Source organism: Chenopodium album, chromosome 4 (assembly GCF_948465745.1).
Source record: "Chenopodium album chromosome 4, dcCheAlbu1.1, whole genome shotgun sequence".
Lineage (NCBI taxonomy): Eukaryota > Viridiplantae > Streptophyta > Magnoliopsida > Caryophyllales > Amaranthaceae > Chenopodium > Chenopodium album.
In genome coordinates this window covers 14499424-14517577 of record NC_137837.1, presented here as the reverse complement: position 1 = coordinate 14517577, position 18154 = coordinate 14499424, and the positions used below count along the sequence as shown (strand labels likewise).

The window sequence follows — 18154 nt, the reverse complement described above, 5'->3', positions numbered from 1 at the left end:
GATCATGTTCTAATTTCGAGTTAAATGAAGATCCAAATAATCCTATTGATAAAAGGAAGGTAATTGGATATAAAACCAAAACTGTAAGTGAACCAGTATATGAGGATGAAGTTAATATGCAAATGGAAGCTTGTAATGAAATATCCAGTACTATCCTAATAGCATTTATATTCCAATTGATATATGCATTGAGGATTACAATAAATATAGACTATGTGCATATATTGATAGTGGTTGTTCTACATGTTTTGGAAAGAAATCATTATTTCCAGAATTCTTGTGGAAAAAGGCCAAAAATCCTATGCAAGTTAGAATTGCTAATAATAGTGTCATGATGCATACAGAGATAATTGAAGATTAGAAATTGGAGGAGTTCAATGTGTTATTCCCATTTTATGGGCAACTAATCAACCTAGTCATGATATGATAATAGGAAATAATTTTCAAAGATTATACTCCCCATGCACTCAAACTATTGATCAAATAATCTTTACTATTAATGGTCATTCTGTTCCCATACAGAAAATAACAAAGGCATATACTCATCAGACAATGGAATTTACGCGCAGCCAGCGTGGTGATAGGGTTACTCCTACACAACGAGAGGTTGCACTTAGAATTTCTGAGTGTGATTCATCATTAATATATCAGATAAATAAGCAACAAGAAAAACTATGCGAAAAATTATATTCAACAAATCCTTTAGAACATTAGGAAAAGGATAAAGCATTTGCTAAGATAACTCTAACAAATCCCAATAATATTATTAGAGTGAGACAAATGGTTTATACCTACCAAGATATTCAGGAGTTTGATGAACAAATAAAAGAGTTGCTTAATAAAAAGCTAATTAGGAATAGAAAAAGTCCTCATAATAGTCCAGCATTCATGGTAAGAAATCATGCAGAAGAAAAAAGAGGTAAAGCTAGAATGGTTATTAATTATAAACAACTAAATGATAATACTGTTTTTGATGGCTATTATATTCCTAATAAAACTGTGTTATTTAATAGAATACAAGGAGCCACATGGTTTTCTAAAATGGATTGTAAGAGTGGCTACTGGCAAATTAAAATGGAAGAAGAAAGCATTCCTTTAACTGCATTTAGTGCCCCTCAAGGGCATTATGAATGGCTAGTAATGCCTTTTGGATTAAAAAATGCTCCACAAATATTTCAGAGAAGAATGGATAATATTTTTAGAGAACTTAATAATTGTTGTTTGGTCTATATAGATGATATTTTAATATTCTCAAAAGATTTAGAACAACATAAGAATGATCTTAAAGCAGTAACTCAAAAATGTGCAGAGCATGGTATAATCCTTGGAAAGGATAAATGTGTTTATGCTAAACAAGAAATTGAGTTTCTTGGATTAGAAATTAAAGCAGGACAAATAATATTGCAAAAACATATTTTAGAAAAGATTGAAAAATTTCCTGATAAAATTGAAGATAGAAAGCAACTAGAAAGGTTTTTAGGATGTTTAACCTATGCTTCTAATTTTATAGAAAATCTTGCTTTATTAAGGAAGCCATTACAGAAAAAACTCAAGAAAGAAATAACTTGGAACTGGAAGGAAAGTGATTCCAAAATTGTTCAAGATTTAAAAGCTATGTGTAAAAACCTTCCTGTACTAACACTACCTACTAGTGAAGATGATTTAATCCTTGAAACAGATGCTAGTAATGAGCAATGGAGTGCTGTGTTAAAAATAAAAGAAGGAGAAAGACTTTGCAGATATAGCAGTGGAAGTTTTAACAAAGCTGAGTTAAACTATCCTACAATGCAAAAGGAAATCCTTGCAGTTATTAGAGGGATCGAGAAGTTTTTAATCTTCTTAGCCCCTAAACAGTTCTTAATAAGAACAAATTGCAAAGGCATACTCGGTTTTGTTAAAAAGAATTTGTCTAATATGCAAGCGCAAGGGAGACTCCTGCGTTGGCAATTATGGCTTAACCAATTCTCTTTTACTGTTGAACATATACAGGGAACAAAGAATTCTTTGGCAGACAGCTTGACCAGAGAATTAGCTAATGTCGTCCAAGAAGCTGAAGACTACACAAAAACCTCCTGCATACCAACTTCAAAAGATGGATGTAGAGAGGAAAAATCTCATTGATGAGACCAAGAAGGCAATGGAGCGAGTTTCACCCTCCAGTTGGGCCTTAATGCAAGGCTTGATCATATCTGCAAAACAACGTTCGCGAGATGGTTTAATTAAGGGTTGCCATCGGGCAGTCCAAAGGATATTGATGTTCGAGATAACAATTATGTTATTTCAGCTCATTCGTGATGTACGAGATATAATATTAAACAAAATAAGAGATAATGATTTTAGGACATGGTACGAGTTGGTGGCTACAAGGTCCAGTAAATTCTTTGATCTTTGAGATCTATGGGGAGAAAGAGTAGAGTTTCCAAAAACTCTAAAGTTGCATCATTGCGAATCTACCCATATCCTCTTAATAAAAATGCTTCATTCATTAGTATACATTACAAGACTTGGGATTATGGAATGGTACATGATTTTTATGAATTCCCTACTCCTAATGACTCTTTCTTTCCAAGACTTACCAAGTTCCAACAGTACGCATTCAACAAGGTTCGAAAATATTGTGAAGACAAAAAAGACGAATTTCGGTTAAGCGTAAAGGTACAATGTGCTAACATCGAAGTTAAAGAAGGAAAAGTTAGTCCCCCGCATTACTTAATAGTATTTGGGGGAGTGAGGTATTGCAAAGATCCCATACTAATTCGTCAGAAGACGGTTAGAAATCCAACTGAAGCAAGAGCATTGGGATTTTTCTACATTTCACAATATCTTAACGATTTTATAAAAAGGAAAGAAATTCCTCTTGTCATATTTCGTGTTGGTAACACAACAATTGTGGCACCTAATGAGATGAAAGAATATTTAGTAGACGGCATAAACAATACCGAGTCAATCTACAAATATTTAGAAGATATCGAAAGAGGAAAATTTCTGTCATTTGAAGGCTATGAGTATCTGTTTGAAGCATTCATGAGTTGGGATGAAGAGTATGCAGCCAAGTGTGTCGCAGACCTTTGCAGAGAGAATCTTATTTACGAAGACAGTAAAGATAGTGAGGGAGGCCTACAAGAAATGATGATGGATAAAATTATGAATGCATGAGCCCACACCAGCAATAATTCAAGGCATCTTTACTGTAGCCACGTTTTATTAATTGTTTCTGTCTTAAAGTATCTTTGTAAAAAAAGCAATGGTGTAGAATTGCTTGCTGAGTCAGGATAAGGATCCTATGTAAATTTGCTTCCCTATATAAAGGGACTTAGGTCAAGAAGTGAAGGCAGAGTTGGAAGAGTTAGCTAGAGAATTGCTCTGAAAGCATTAGAGAGTCCTCTAGAGAAAAATACTCACCTTAAGAGACAGATTGGTTCTCCATCTCTCTTAAAGTAGAGAAAAACTCTAGTTCAGCTTATGTCTGTTTAAGCTTTCAGTTTGTGTGTTTGTTGTAATATATGGGTGTTGTAATCTTTTCAAATTAAATAAAAGTTTCGTTCAAGAAGGGAACGTTATCCTCTTGAACCTTATATATCAAATGAGTTATCTGTCTATTTAGTTCCATCATAAACACAATAAGGATTGTCTAATTAGAGATTACGGTCTAAGGTAGGAAACGAATTAGATCTGTGCTGAGCCTGATCTAAGGAAGACAGGGTTGGGGTTAGCTACCTTGATAAAGCCGGAAGCTCAGAATGCCAGAGGTTCCATTGTCAACTAAGTTCAGGTATTGGTCAAAACTCTCTAGTTAAATAACTATTATTGCGAAGCATGGTGGGCTTTTAAACTGTTAAAATAATTTATTTTGATGTATAAGTAGTAGAGTTGTGATAACTAGTACCGTTAAAAGTCATTTAAAGTAATTATCAGATCGGATTATAGTAAAAATCAGTGTATTATTAAAAGCTGTTATTTTAAATTAAGGTAATGTTATTAATTTATCAAATATTGTTATTAAGCCATTAAGTACTATTATTTATCTTAAATAAAAGATATCAAAAAAAAAAAAAATATTGACGTCACTTGGTATTGGGCGGGGTAGCCTATACCGGGTAGCGGTCCATCATCCCCCTAATGTAGTGTATGTATTTCATATAAGGTTGCCCAACATTGTTATGTTTGTTTCTAAAAAAATCTTTCTATTACACAATAATATCTTATAATTATATCGACCAATAACAACTTTTCTATTTTTTTCATATAATATATCACCCATAATTCCCCAAATTTGGTGCTACTTCTACTTTTAACTTAAATAAAGTATCTCTATATTCAAGTTTTTTCATTCAAGGGAGTAACCCCTTAGCCTTAAAAAGTGAACACAATTTTCTTCATCACATGTGGGTATGCTCATATAATTGGCTCAACACTCCCCCTCCACATGCGAGTCGTCCATAATATTGGCTCAAATCACAACACAACCCAACCTCAACTCTAATACCATGATAAACGGGCCTAGACCACATCCGCCACAAATCCACAATTGTCCACTTTATACGTTCAATAAGGTTCCACCTCAAAACCATATGAGAATGAGGGGAGTAGCCCGACCTTTAGCCTTATAAAGTGAAAAAACTTTTTTATTTCTTCAATTTGGAATACACTTCTCAACACTTTTATACTCACATGTGAGTTTGCTCGGTTGTTCACCCATTTTTTTTCCCTCTTAAACGTCAATTTACACACTCATCATTTCATTAAGTTTCTGTAAAAAAACAAATTAAATAAATTATACTGGTATTATTATATTATGAGACAGAGAAAGTACATCATTTGAAGCGTGGAGCATAACAAAAGGCAGCTGAGTATTGTTAATGCGCTGAATCAGTGGTACGTGATTGTGAGACGTTAAGCAAATTATTGAGCTTAGAGCCAACCACGGCCAAGCTAAGGGGAAAAATAGGTGTAGCCTGGACCAAATGTAGGACAAGTTCATAATTTTATTGTTGATTAATGTAAATTACAATTAGTGAAAAACGTGTTTGATAATTGTTTGCGTTTGCAGAAATCACTAGCTTTTTGCGCATTATTTTGTTTGCTTCTCAACTTGTCTTTACCTATGAACTAACTTTACTAACTTTACTTTGTTTCTATAGTACTATGTAATTAAAGGTAATGGATTGATGATAGGAAAAATACACTTTAATAATCCCAACTATTGGCGATTTATCTAGAATAATCCCAACTAAGGTTTATTTTCTAACAGTCCCAACTTTGCCTCTTATTTTCTTTCAGCGGTCCCATTGACCGGTAACCTGTTGAAAAGGTAATTTTTTTTTAATTTTTTTTATAAATACCACGTGTCAACACGTGATTAGTTTAAAATTTAAAAAATTAGAAAAAAAAATTAGAAAATTCATTAATAATCTAAAAAAAAAAACAAAAATTTAATAAAAATCAAAAAATAAAAAAAATTAAGAAAAATTCAAATATTAAAAAAAAATCAGAAAATAAAAATACAATCAGAAAATTCATTAAAAAAATCAGAAAATTGAAAAAAAAAAAATATTTTTTAAAAAATCAGAAAATAAAAAAAAATCAGAAAAGTAGAAAAAAAAATATCAAAAAAAATATCAGAAATTTTTTTTTTTTTTTTTTTTGTAATTTTCGGATTTTTTTAAATTTTTTTTTTGAATTTCTATTTTTTTTTTTAATTTTCTATTTTTAAAATATTTTATTTTATTTTATTTCAATTTTCTGATATTTTTTTTTTGTATTTTCTAATTTTGTTGATTTTTTTTATTTTGGACCAATCGTGTGTTGACATGTGGCATGTGACCTGTTGTAACAGGTTGTTGACCCGTAGTTGACCGGTTGGGACCGTTGGAAGAAAATAAGAGGCAAAGTTGGGACTGTTAGAAAATAATCCTTAGTTGGGATTATTCTAAGTAAATCGTCAATAGTTGGGATTATTAAAGTGTATTTTTCCTTGATGATAAGGTACTTGTGTTTTGTATCATTGGATGTGATGATGAGTTGATAACTGATGAGAAGTACAGTTTTTTGTCAAAATTTTTATAGTAAGATTGTGAGAAATAGAAATGGGCATTTCTATTAGATTCAGATCGTATTAGGTGAACTAAACATAGCCGTAGTCAAGTATGTCATGGAAGTGAATAGAGGGAGGGGCGGCCCATTTGATGAGATTGTCTTAATTAGATGCAGTTTATCGTGGTGGTTAACAAAAAGCAAGAAATTAAAGTTGTTTCCATCTGTAATCGTAATGCTTACAAGTTACAACTTCAATGACCAATTCTATTAATTAAATGTTGCTATAAACATTTGTTATTCTAAACACAAAATCTTATATGTGGTTGGCCACACAATGTGGCCATCAATTACGAGGATTACTTCGTTAGTGTTATAGGGGTTACTTGTTCAGTTTTACAAGGCTTATTTCGTCAGTATTATAAGGGTTACTTGGTCAGTATTAAAGGGGTTACCAGATGAGTGTTATAAGAGTTACTTTGTTATTTTACAAGACTACGCTTTGGTGCAATAATGTACGCCTACTTTCTTTCAACCTTTGTTTAAAAAAAAAAAAAAAAAAAACATGTTAGTCTACTCATCATATTTCATTTTAGATGACAGGTATTAGGGTCTATTCATATTTACTTATTTTCAGTTCAGCTCCAATCAGTTCAGTTCAGTTCACCTCTTAATTTCCCTCTCTCATAAAATATTCAGTTCAGCTCCAATCAGTTCAGTTTAGTTCAGTTCAGTTCAGTTCAGCTCAGTTCAGTAAATATGAACAGGCCCTTACTCTTTCCATCCCATAATATATTGTTTATTTCAATTTATGATCTTTAATAAAAAAAAATTGATATTATAAAACTGTATGTACATAGGTACATTAAGACATATCCATTGAAGATAAGTAATATCTACCATGAAACATAAATTTTTGTATGAAATCTAGTGAAGCAATGATATATGACATGGCTATGTTATATGTAACTTTTTATGAAGTATTAATAAAAATTTATGGTTCAAAATAAGATAAACAGGGATGTTAGATGTAGCCAGATTGTGATTATATATGGGAAGACCATGTTGTTAAAAAAAATTTAAAAAAAAATAAAAATTGAACGTACTCTTTATATCAACTTTAATTCAATGTCATTCTCAAGCTAATCAAATTTCCTTGAAAATTAAACAAATTACAAAGTGCTGATTTGTGATTTATAATTTGTGATTATAGATTGATTTAGTTAATGCAAGCAATAATGTATCTTCCCATATTATCTTCTTTTCCCACAAAACCATTCAACTATATATGTCTACTTTATTACGAAGTATTATGAATTTGCTTCATGGTGTTTGTGGTTAGATGATGGCGAAGGTGACAGTAGTCATGATAAAAGTCAATGGAGGATGGGTCCCAAACTCTCAATTCAGTTGTAGAAGTAGTTTTCGTAATTACAATGGTTTAATGACTATGTCCCTCGTACAGTGTAATTATTCTAACATTAATCACCCATATTAATTAATCAATTTTTTTGACAGCTATTCGTCTAACTAATACTATAACAAAACGTTGTTGACGTCATCAATTCATAAAATGTCTTATGTGTCAAGCTCTCAATAAAAATTTTCCCTCCAATAATTTTAGGCTATGTGATACTCCGTATGGTTATTTTATTTGACTATATTTTAACCTTATTTATACACTAAGATAAAAGTTACTCGTATATGTACACTAGCATGTTTTTATTTTTTTTTGACTGGTCGACTTGGTGTATTATTGTTCTTTGAAGTTATGATTGGGTGAATTTGTGAGAAATTAATTAAATTAGTGGCACTAAAAGCATTGTAAGTGAAAATAAACTTAATAAGGAGTACCAAATAGCTGTTTTACAGCTAGTTAAATCAGTTAACACAATCAAAGGGCATAGTATAAGAAAAATTCAAAAGGAACAAATCAAATTGAAAATATGTCAATCGTCATTAGTTGAACTTTTTTTTTTTTTTTCGAGAGCTCGTCATTAGTTGAACTTTGCTCTTAAATAAAAGAACTAACCTTTTGAAGGCAAAAGAGAACAATTTATGTGAAGCAAAACTCCATGAGAATAGAGAGACGACAGGTTACCATAACTTACTCAACTACGCTAAAAGTTGTAGTTTAAATAATCACTACTTTGAAATTTTGCAGTTTGAGTACCCAAAATTGCTTTATGCTAAATACAAGTACAAAGTATATACTTTTATTTTTTTAGTTTATTTTTATACTTGCAACACATGTTCTTGACTCGTCATTTAACAGCGCAATTAAGAAAAGCAAACAAACGAATTAAGCCATAAAAATTTGAATTCTAAGAACTATCAGAGGTAAAGTTATTTCAAATAATTTGTCTATTTATCTAGTCTAATATATTTCTTAAAGTATATGTCAAAGTGGTTGCAAGAATAAAAATGGAGAAGTATTATAATTTAATCAACATATAATACTCTGTAATATACATGTTGTCAACAACACAATAGTATATCTTCCTCAGATAATCAATTTTTCCATAGAATCCAAAATCAATCAACAACTTTAGGGTTCATCCTCAAATTAGATCAAAACCCACCAAAAACATCATTTGGGGCTTGATTATTATCAATTAGTTGTAGTTCAAAGCCTCATTAATTTTCAGTCTCCTAGCTTAACCTAAACAATATTTGTTAACTAGCAACCTTCACCTAAATCCTGATCAAATTTTTTCGAACCTTCAATACCAACCGGCATGTCAATGAAACCCGTTTGGCTCTTCGACATAAAGTCTTGGAACCTCCTGAACTGGTTTCCCCTGCACAAGTGCGGCTTGGCAAAAGATCATTAAATCCAGGATCCTTCACAACTTCAGTAAGATTCACAGCCTACATTATAAATCCAGTACCCACATCAAGTAGCAGAAAATCATAATAATAAACGCCAGTGCTTTTGCTGCAATCTAAAATTTTGATTTAATTAGAATTCGACAAACTTACCCCATCAAAAGGTTGAATCGCATTATCTTCAATGCCATGCAAGTAATCTGGAAGCCAGATTTTATTGATCTCATAAGTCATTTCATGAAAATTGGAATCAAAAGAGAGAATATTTTATGATAGTGAAAGGCTCTATAAATAGATTTATCAAGTACCCGAGTATGCAAGGTCCTTAAATATCAATAGACTCCGAGGCATCAGCAAAAGAGAAAAGCTACTGTGGTTGTTCAATGGTACTGTGGATTGTTTAAAATTTTGTGGAATAGCTTCAGATTCAGCTGTACCACCGCATTCAGATAATTTTAGATGAGGAGTGAAATTCATTACCACAGGTGACTCGAGAGACAAGATTGATGCAGCTGGAAAGTAAGCTGGTCCATCTTGATGAGGCTGCATGATAGTGAAAAATTAAGTCCATCTAAACTACTAATGCTTACGTAGTGCATTTTTAGGCTTTCCTATGACTGAGAAAATAACATATCAAAGCATTTAAAAAAAAAATGGTGTAAACAAAAAACGATACACTTTCTAAAGTGACACTAAAGGTTTATCAGGGGATTACATTAAGAGTCATTATGCTTAGTTTGTGGCTAACCCATTATTATTTCTGCAATTACTAACCTACCCCATGTATACCCGCTCCAAATCTCAAACTACCACCTACACAGGTTCACTGCCCTCTGATTGGCTCTGAAAGCCAGCCCACCACCGGACCCACTACCCCAGTTCAACCACCAATTATGTTCTTTAACCCAGTGGAATTTCAAGTGTGTTTTGTTTTGTTGCAAGTATTCAGGAGGCAGTCGTTGATATAGGAGTAGGCAGCCAACTTCCATTTACATCAGCGGCAGTGGTGGTGGATAAGGTGAAGAGAAGTGGGTGGATGGAGATGATGAAGGTTAGTAATTAGGTAGAGGTCTAGAGGGTAGGTTAGTAAAATGAATAAATGTGGGTTAGCCATCTAAAAGAGCAATTAGGGCATGTAATGGAATATGATTAGCTAAGGGTTCACTTTAGAAACTAAAAGTTTTTTGTTTCCACCATATGGAATTTTCAAAACTACGAGGCCACCTTGTAGAATTTCCCTAGTATCTTTAAGACATAAAATCAACAGCATAAACAACTTCTTTATTTTTAAAGTTTTAAGAATAGGGTAGGCTATCAGGCAACAAAATATAGACAATTAGACACTCCCCTATTTTCTCTTCCTGATTAAAAAATAAATATAAATAAAGAAAGAGGGAAAAAGGAAAGGGAACAGTTCAAGAAAAGCAAGTTTCACAGAGTTGACAATGTCAAAAATTATAGAAGGTAGTAAGATGAGATGAAACAGCGAAAATCGGCAAAAGAAAATATAGACTCAGGTTCGAACCATTATGCCTTGATCAGGCTGGTATTCATTGATGAGAACATGATTAGGGGCAGCAGGGAAAATTCCAAGCTCTACATGTATCCTTTGTGTTATCTTGGTCAGCCAAGGAGGCACTGTAAAAGTATACGAGGAGCAGTCAAATTTTATAAGGCCTAAGAAAATTTCAAAAATTTGAATTTATACTACTAGAGGCTGGAGCAAGAGAAAGCAAGATAAATCTCAGACATTAAATAATATCTCAGCTTTATCCATAATTAGAATTTGCTATTTATCTTAAAAATCATACTTTGGGACTCGCATGTCACAAGGATAAGCGACCACCACTTGCAAAAATTCATGCATTTTGTTTTAAAAACAAAATAATGAATCTTAACTTAATAACTAGGTGAAAAAAAAAAAAAAATACAAAAAAATAAATCTTAACTCAATAACTAGGTGCAAGAGTTCATTTTATCTTTAGCAGCTTAAAAAGGTCCAAAAGATGAATATGGGCCAGGAGTTGGACCTTGATAGAATATGAATTGCAAAGTTAAATGGTTCCAAACCCAAAAGTGAAATGCATATAACTTACAGTCTTGACTAATAAGGCCCTTCTCATGAACTACACCCCCTGTAGAAGAAGATCAACAAAACATATTTAGCAACCATATAATGTTGTGCAAGAGGCAAGTGTGCGTCATATGTGCAAGATGCTATCTTTCAGTACCCCAATTCTGTAACCTCCGATTTTTAAGTGTTTTCCACTTTGAAATAGGTGCTTGATAGATCTATGAACACAAGGAGATGGAAAAAGTTAGATGTGTACTCGATGTTAACCAAACATTATATTAAAAAGTAACAAAGAAAATGGAAATATTACATGATTTAAAAGCTGTGTTTGTTCAGAATCATTAATAAATTCAGGGATGTATATAACTGTGGGCACAGAGCCAACAACAAAGCCATGCAACTTCTCATCCATTTCCATTGCTGCTCATCCAGAAAAACACAAATACAATCAGTCTAAACAAAAGAAAATAACACAAAATAACATGAATATCTACAACGAAAACCAACAAGCCAAAGTTACTCTTGCAATCTTCTTTATCACACTAATCGGCTGCCTACCTAATGCGTATCCCCCGGCCCATTCTCCACCCCCCTTCCCTTTTCTGCTGGTGGCTAATCCGAAGAGGGTGTTGTACACTTGTACTAGTATTTATCTCGGGGGTAGGGAGTACTTGATGTTCATAGTGTGGCAAAATACATAAGCAGCCAAAAAATAATGTAGGGATAAGAGATGAGCTGCAATTTTACAGATTTTACGACACTACAATCAAGTAAAAGAAGCTCCTACAATAATTCTTTGAGCATGTCTAACAGGCTCAACTCATTGTCACATGAATATACCAACTTAATGTCTTATAAGCTCATGTTATTCTATCAGTCAAAAAATAAACACCCAATGTAAAGCTTGAATTACCAACACCGACCACAGCACTCTCTATACAAAAATACAAGAACATACTGATTGTGGGTTCTTCAATTACTTTAATTTAAACAAGTAACCTATCATTACAATCACTCATGTTCAATTCTGACCGAAGAGGATTCAAAAAACTGTTCATTGTTATTTATCAATGATCCCATGATAAATTACCAGTATTTTGAAGATGACCCAGCAGCCAAAATCACAAATTTACCATGAACAGCACATAAAAAAGCCATTAAAAGAAATAAAAGATTAAAAATTTACAAAACTTTCAGTCAAGCAATTCATCAAACAGGTGGTATGTCAGAGTATAAAGAGTTTTAGTAATACCAAACTCAGCAAAATTTTCGAAATTGTGGGAGTTTGCCACAGAATTAGAAGGGGTACCATACAAATGGTGTTTGAATTCGCACAATTGTTGCAGATTTATTTGTTTAATTCAAGATTATTGGTACAATTTTTTTTGGAGAAAAAAAAAATTCAAGTATAGGAAGAGTTTTGGAACTCACCAAATCTCCAGGCTATCGAAGTAAGCAACGATGAATCTCCGTCAGCAATCGCACCGGAAAAAGTAAGAGGGTGTACAAGAAAATTGCCAAGTAAGCAGTAAGCAGAAAGCAGAGTACTTGGGAAAATCCAGTCTATCTAATTTGAAAATTGGGTTTTTATTTTTATTTTTATTTTTTTATTTACTAGTTGTTGGTGCACGCGCCCCCCAATGCTATGATATGGATAATGGTGCATATTTTTGCGTGTTGTTATCTTTAGAATCGTCAAGTTGTAGATTAATTGCATAATAACTATATTGTATGCCTTAATTATGTAGGAGTATATAATGTAGATTAGTGATGTATATTGGGTTTTGTATCAAGGCAAGTTATTAAGTGACGCATATATATGTGATGTCAAAAAAAAAAATCATTGATTTATAAACAATCTCGTAGCAAATGAATCAAAGTGTGCCCGTCAAAAAAAAAAGAATCTAAGTGTGAGATGAACATAGAAAATTAAACAATGTTACATATATATGAACATCATTATTGGTGCAAAGGTAAATATTAATGTTAGTAAACATGTATAATATTTTATTTTATTTATCCTTTCCATTCATATAACTTTCCTGAGATACTTGATGACATTATATTACACAATATTGAAGTTCAGTAAAAGCTTAATGAAAATCTAAGTCAGAGTTTGACTTAAACAGTACATATAAGACAGCTTAGGATGGATGTAAGGCCAGTTATAAGATAATAGGACTTTCACTCTTAAGAAATATGATACCATTTTTCCAACTTATCCTGCATTCGCAAGTAGTTGTAGGAATTCATTTGTTATTCTGTTGTAAACATTGCCGTAGTCGAAATACAGTGTTTCAACCTGAGCGCCCCACATCTTGTGGTACCATAGAAAAGTTGAATTTGTTTATGCTTATTGACATGAAAAAAGACTTTCCTAGCTAGCATACTCTTTTTTGGCTCGCCTTCTCTCTCATGAGAGTCTTGACCCTTCTTTTTCCTGGCTCCTTCTCTCTCTCTCACACACTCTCTCTCTCTCTCTCTCTTTCCCAAAACTTTTTCTCTCTTCCTCCCTCTATCTCATCCTCTCCTTCTCCCTTTTTCTTCCTCTCACTATCTCTTCCCCTTATCCCATTCCTCTCCCCTCTTGTCCCTCCATCCTCCATCTCTTTTAAAGCTAGCTATTTCTATGATTGTACAAACAAAACAAAACAAAACAAAAAAACACTTACTGGTGAATCTAGCACGATTTTCATAGAATGATTTTATTTTGGCTCCTTATATCTCCATTTGGTACTTTTTTCTTAAAATTAGAGATGAAAATATTCAAAAATATTTACAAAAGACTTCACCCCTATTATTGAATCTAAGGTCATCCTTACCCATTTGAATATCATGGTGATAGACTATAGACAAACAATAGTGAAAATAAATTTAACACTTGCTCCATCCTCTCCTTTTGTTTTTCTTCATTTTTACACTCTTAGTCTTGCAACTTATAATGATCATTAACTAATTGCTTTTTAACACTTGCTTACATTATCACCCCTTCTAAAATGTTTATCTCTTTCGATATCCTTTATTGAAGTCCCTCAACCTTTTTCTTTCATTTTCATACTCCTAATTTCTATCCATTTCCCTGCTTCGTAACCTTTTTCACTATTAAACATTAAAAATGATCTTTTGAAGGGCTTCAAACCTCTTCCTTCCTCTATTGTCGCAAAATCTCTCAATCTCTTTCTCTCCCCTCTCTATATTTATGTAATTCTCCTCACGCCCTCTATAAGTAATTAGTGAATTACATATTTGCCCGCACCTCTATTTCATGACCCAACTATTCTTGATTTTCCTCATCATCATTTATTTCGTTTGCTTCCATGGCTCCCTCTCATCATTCATTCCTGATTTACTAATTTTTCCTTCCCGCGGCCCTCACCTCCTTTTTTCCTTCCCTCTTTTTCTTTCCCCTCCCTTTCTCTACTATTGTTATCCAAACATAGTGTAAGAATGGTCTTTTGAAGTGCTTCCAACCTCTTCCTTCCTCTATTGTATCGAAATTTCTTTCTCTAAGTCTCTCTCTGTTTATCTCTCTCTTTAATTTATTCGTCCTTCCTTCCTTATCCATAGGTTACACTTGCTCCCCTCTCACTCATTTCTTTCTTTATTAGCCCAAAACCTATGCGCGAATAAAGAGAAATTGAGGGAAAGAAAGAGTAGCATGAGGGAAGCATTATCAATCAGAAGGATTTATTTTCCTTCATTCCCCTTTTAATAAACCAAAATCTATCTATTATAGGAGAGATTTGGAACGAAATAAAAGGTCACCTTCTCCCTCCTCTTGTTTCGGGGGTTTTTGTCCCTTGGGAGAGTTACAACACTGAGACTGAATTCAGCAAAGGACGTATGTACCTGCAAAGCAAACGGACCGCCGGATGTTCGGTGGTCCGCCTCCGAAGATTAAGTTAATAAGCGTTCGGTAATAAAACGTGCGGAAGTAAAGTTTATCTGCTCGGATTCCAAGCTCAGGTAAAGTGTTGTGTGTTCCTTGAAAACGACAGCTCTGTGGTAAGTGACGTGTTGTCTCGTATTGCGTGTATATTCTCTGTCTCGTCATAAATGTAAGAATGTCCCTATTTATAGGGTCCTTTTGGAAAGTGTGCCCTTCCTAGGATCTGGTGACCTAGGAATTAGGTCACGCCGTTTTGCGGCGCCTCGGGATTTGGGCCTTTGAAGGCTGCCATCCCAGGGGCAATGCCTGAGTGACACGTGTCACTGAGCCCAAAAGGCCTTTGGGCATCTTTTGGGTGACACGTGTCGCCATCTGAATAGTCCATGCTGGATCATCAGTCTGCGTAGGACAGAAGAGTGTCCACCTTCCGCGTGTCATCATTCCATAAGTCCAAATGGCACCTCTTTGGAGGACACGTGACGCTTTCTGATTGGGTCACCTGGCCGGGTATAAAATACCCAAATCATTTGCCCCTCACAGGGGTCACGTGCATTGCATGTGACACCTGTGACAGGTGTCAGTATCCGAGTGGTCGGATTCAAAAAGTTACTGTTGGAGGGAAAATTTTTAGGGTTTTACCCCCCTATAAATAGTGAGGTTTGACCCCCCCCCCTTGGATTCACACCTTTGCGAATCTTTGGAGAATCTTGGACTTTTTTACTTAAAGAATCTCAAAATTCCCTAAGCGTTTTAACTTTTCAAGCATCCGACACTCGGCCAATTGTCCGACCGTTCTTCAGTCAACCAAGCGTCTTTTACCCTTCTTCTAAAGGTAACGCCTATTTTTTCTTTTACTCTTCATTTTTTCTTTGTTTTCGAAAAAATGGTTCCCCAATCGCATGCGGCACGGCATAGGATAGTGATCAGCCGGTCACCGGGGACGGCTGAATCTAGAACTAGCAGTGCCGAATGCTTGGCCAAAGACCCTGCTTTGCGAACTTCTCCGAATCCGACCGTTTCCGTGTCTGTGCAGGACACTATGGCCAGAACCAAAAGAACAGCAAGACAATGTAGCTCCGATGGAATTTTCTACCATTTGGATGGGTCGACTGTTTATTCAGACGGCTCAATAAGGGTGTCTCGAAGTGAGGTGTCGGAGCATCCTGACAGCCCTTCTTATCTTCCTCCAACCCCCACCTATTACCATTCGCCCACATCTAGTGGAACTCCCAGTGATGGAATCCTGGGGGAGGCGGATGAAGAATATCAACCCGGGCCTTCTGGACAGGCGCCGGAAGAGAGTCTGGGGGAGGACCCCGCTGGCACCAGTCGGCGGTCCCCTAGCTCTGATGAGAGCTCTGATGACGAGTCGGCCTCGTCATCTTCTTCAGAGAACGCCTCCATAACTTCAGAGGAGGCAAGAACGAAAATAGATTCTGCCAGGGAGTCCCTGGCAGTGGATAAGGGGGAAAGCTGGGCCGAGCCGAGCGCTTCCAGGCGCTTGGAGAGAGCCCCCTACTATCATCATGTTCCGCCCAGCAGGCGGAGCTCCATGGCATCCGGCCTTGCCAATTTTAGGCGCAAGGTCGTTCTAGGCTATGGCTATACTTTGTCAGTCCCTAACGAGGGTGACACCATTACCTGGCCGAGCCTGGCCAGCTATCAGGACAGAGCATTCGGCTGCTATAAAGCGACCTTCCAAGCTGGCCTCCGCTTCCCTCTTCATCCGGCCGTGGAGAGGATCTTGGATGGATACCAACTGGGTATCTGGCAACTTGTACCCAACTCCTGGATTAATATTCTGGGGTACGTTGCCGCCTGTGAGATACTGCAGGTGGAGGCGAGCTTTGAAGCGTTCGCCCACATGCACTATCTGAGCAGGGCGCCTGCTAGGGGCGGTGAGGGCTGGTACACCTTGACCACTTGCAAGGGGTACATGATGGTTGTTGGCAAAGAGAACAGTGGAAAGACTGGAGGACTAAGTTTTACATAGTCAAGTCTGCTGACAGCCGCCTGAACCAAAATTATAACAGGTGGAATAAGAATCCACCTCTCCTAGCAGGCAGGAGTGCATTGCCGCCTCTTCCTAGGCGGGCAAAGGAGGAGATCATGGACAAGGGGTTGTTCACCGTGTCCGTGAGGACGAATGATGAGGGGGACAAGGAGGTCACCCCTAAATGCTATCTCCCTTTGTACAAATGGTTTGAAGAGGGAACGTTCTTAGCCGCCTGTGGGCTAAGCTCTGAAATGCCGAGAGGTAGTCGGCCGTCTGTTTTATATGCAATTTTATTTTGCTTTTCAATACTTGTTTGATGGTGCTAACACTTGTTCATTTTTGCAGACAAGGCAATGGAGAAGCTCTCGGCCTCAAGGAAGCCGGCTGTATCTGCTGCTCGATACAGATCAAATGTCCTAAACAGGGCAGAGGCAACCACCCACCTCAAGGTGGATGAGCAGAAAACTGGCGGCACCCCCAAGGTGAGAACTTGTTATACTTGCCATTTCTGACTAATGCTAAATTTGTCCGAATGATTTCTAACTTGTTTTATCTTGTGTCGAGGTAGGGTGCCCCTACCAAATCTCCCTCAAAACCATCCGACCCTAAAATCCAAAAGACAAGGGCTGGTGATGTGGGCGCATCCGGCAAGGGCGGCCGGAAGCACATTGCTCACAAGCCCAAGAAAGGCCCAGACGCCTCTTCTCTCGAAGCTAATAGGGGGATCAGAAAACCGGATGTCCAGAGGACATCGAAGGGTGGCTTTAAGCAACCCACCACTGCTGTCGGCTCAGCAGGAGAAAGGAGGAGTTTGGGGAAAGAGGAGGAACCACAGGACGACGATAAAAACCATTCGCCTTTTTTGTTCTTCCACTTAGATATATTTGCGTTATTTTTCTAACTCTCTTTCCTTCTCAGTCCCTGTGCAGAGGCCAACTGTAATCCAGATGGCCAAGTCCATGCTGAGGGCGGTTGATCCTGACGACAAAGCGTCTGTTAGAGGGGTCGGCACTCTGGACTTGGATGGCATCTTGAGGAACCTCTGCGAGGTATGAGTCTTAACTTGAGCAATTCTTCTCTCTTTTTATTTTTCAAGTCTTTATCCGCCTGGTTTTAACCATTCGGCTCTTTTTGCAGGCCATGCTGCGCGTCCAAGGGCTCAGGCAACCCCTCAAGGACAAGTCCAAAGAGGTAACAGCCGCCAAAGCTCGGGCCGAGTCCGCCTTGGATCGAGCTCAATTTGATATTGCTCAAAATGAGCTTCTGACGCTTGATATGATGTATTCGCAGGCGGAAGCCAATATGTAGGTGAAGAAGGATCTGGACTCGGCCC

General features: G+C 36.2%; 1 protein-coding gene across 1 annotated transcript; it reads right to left on the bottom strand.

Annotated features, from left to right (window-relative positions):
* Positions 1–8466: 8466 nt before the first annotated feature.
* LOC145628950 (alkylated DNA repair protein ALKBH6 homolog) lies at positions 8467–12481 on the bottom strand. The gene is made up of 8 exons (XM_081681393.1): positions 12368–12481; positions 11247–11356; positions 11094–11154; positions 10959–10997; positions 10388–10500; positions 9171–9405; positions 9016–9062; positions 8467–8904 (listed from the first exon to the last, which is right to left on the bottom strand). Exons 2-8 carry the CDS (start codon positions 11352–11354, stop codon positions 8728–8730), a joined length of 780 nt encoding a protein of 259 aa, XP_081537519.1. The 5' UTR covers positions 11355–11356; positions 12368–12481; the 3' UTR covers positions 8467–8727.
* Positions 12482–18154: the final 5673 nt, after the last annotated feature.